General features: G+C 41.1%; 1 protein-coding gene across 1 annotated transcript in view; it reads right to left on the bottom strand.

The window, feature by feature from the left end:
• PKD2L2 (polycystin 2 like 2, transient receptor potential cation channel) overlaps positions 1-2210 on the bottom strand; it is a 66429-nt gene that overhangs the window by 24132 nt on the left and 40087 nt on the right. Inside the window, exon 11 of the mRNA XM_007938940.1 lies at positions 681-745. Coding sequence (XP_007937131.1) covers positions 681-745 — 65 coding nt within the window. The remainder of the gene's footprint in view (positions 1-680; positions 746-2210) is intronic.

Genomic DNA, 2210 nt, shown 5'->3' with positions numbered 1-2210 from the left:
TGTTGCATTGTGGTGAATTATGGTCAGTGTCATGAGACAAAGTATATGTGAACTGCTGTATGAAAAGTGAATTTGCTCTGTCAATTTTCACCCAAGTCACACACACACACACAAAAAAAAAACTTTCTGAATAGCATAGCATACATTATATTAACAATTTTAGATTAGCTTAGACTCAGAACACTCAGAAAATAGGAAACTGCATATATTGACATGTATTTAGAATCACCAGTCTATGACATTGGATGGTGGTGGTTCTGCATTCAGAACCTCACTCCGTGGTGTTTCTTGTATCATAGAGAATTTTAATGTGGTGAGTTAAAAATTTAAGAAAACCACTTCTTGCACATGAAATGGGGAGCTAGGGGAGATCCCAGCAAAGAGTTTTATTATTGTCCCTTTATGTTTTTGGTTTTTCACATAGACCAAAAAAAAACCAAACTTGTGGCTTTTGAGTCAGATCCAACTCATAGTGAGCCCTCCTTGGGTTTCCGAGGCAGTATCACTACGGAAGTAGATTGCCCAATCTTCCTTCTGAGGAGTGGCTGGTGGGCTTGAATCACCAGCCTTTTGGTTAGCAGTCAGATGCCTTAGGCACTGCGTCACCTGAGCTCCCATATAGACCAAAGCAAAGAAAATAAAAATAACACAGATCAAGGAAAAAAAGAAACTTGTCTTACATTTCCTTGTCTTCGTCCTTTTGGTCTTTCTTCAGTTTGAGTTTGTCAAGAGCATTTTTGTAACTCTGTAATTAAAAATAGTTTGAAAATTCATCAAAAATATATCCTGTATTGTTAGTTTTTTAAATCAAGACAAAGGAAAGATAAAATGCCTGCCTGTAGTAGGGGCTATTGTCCTAAAGAAATACGAAGGCAAAATACTGTGGTTATCCTTTTTCCTTGTCACCACCTGTGGTTTTTGCTTGCTGGTGAGAAAGGAATAAGGGTTCTCTTTGGGGCATCACACTGGAGCTTTAAAAAATTAAAAATACTTTACCAGATGTATCAAAGACTTAAAATTGTGAAACCTAAAACTATAAAGTTCATCAAGGAAAAAATAGGGGTGAATTTAGGGGCCCTAATTTATGGCATAAATAGATTTTCAAGCATAACCCAAAATGCACAAACAGCAGAAAATAAATAATTGGGACCTTCTAAAAACTAAATTTTTATGTGCTTCAAAAGACTACTCCAAAAAAGTGAAAAGAGAACCTACAGATTGGGGGAAAATATTTGGTAATGACATACCTGACAAGGGACTTAATCTCTAAAATTTATAGAAAACTCCAATACCTCACCATCAGAAAGACAAACAGTCCAATTAAAAAGTGGGCAAAAGACAAGAATAGATATTTCGCTAAAGAAGATATTCAGTCAGCCAACCAATATACATGAGGAAATGTTCTTGATCATCAGCCATTGTTGTTGTTATGTGCCGTCGAGTCGGCCCCGACTCATAGTGACCCCTCCTTGGGTTTCCAAGGCAGTATCACTACGGAAGTAGGATTGCCCAGCCTTCCTTCCGAGGAGTGGCTGGTGGGTTTGAACCACCAGCCTTCTGGTTAGCAGTCAAGTGCTTTAGCCACTATGCTACCAGAGAGATGCAAATCAAAACAGCAATGAGACGCTGTTTCAGCCCAGCAGTAATAGCAAAGTTCAACAACTCATAAAATAACAAATGCTGGTGAGGATGTGGAGAGATTGGGACTCTCATACACTGCTGTTGCGTTGTTGTTCAGTGCCATCGAGTCATCTCCGACTCATAGTGACCCTGTGAACGGCAAAAGGAAACACTGCCTTTCTGGTAGTCTCGCTTCACTTAAAACTTTTTCTGAATAAAGGAGGGCTGTTTATGCACAGGGAAACAGCTCGGGGTGGGGGTCCATGTAGGGATGGACACAGGGAAGAGGTTACTGTTGGAGGGAAGTGGGAGAGGAGCCAGCTCCACAATTCTTGCTACACTTGAGCCCATCACCGCCGCCACCGTGTCAATCCACTTCGTTGAGGGCCTTCCCCTCTTTCGTCGACCCTCCACCTTACCAAACATGACATCCTTCTCCAGGGAATGGTCCTTTCTGACAACATGACCAAAGTATGTGAGATGAAGTCTGGCCAGTCTCACCTCCAAGGAGCATTCTGGCTGCACTTCCTCCAGGACAGACCTGTTAGTTCTTTTAGCAGTCCACGGTACTTTCAGCATTCTTTGCCAAC

Source organism: Orycteropus afer, unplaced genomic scaffold (genome assembly GCF_000298275.1).
Source record: "Orycteropus afer afer isolate SDZICR_OR568_19922 unplaced genomic scaffold, OryAfe1.0 scaffold00056, whole genome shotgun sequence".
Taxonomy (NCBI): domain Eukaryota; kingdom Metazoa; phylum Chordata; class Mammalia; order Tubulidentata; family Orycteropodidae; genus Orycteropus; species Orycteropus afer.
This window is presented reverse-complemented; position numbering and strand designations above follow the sequence as displayed.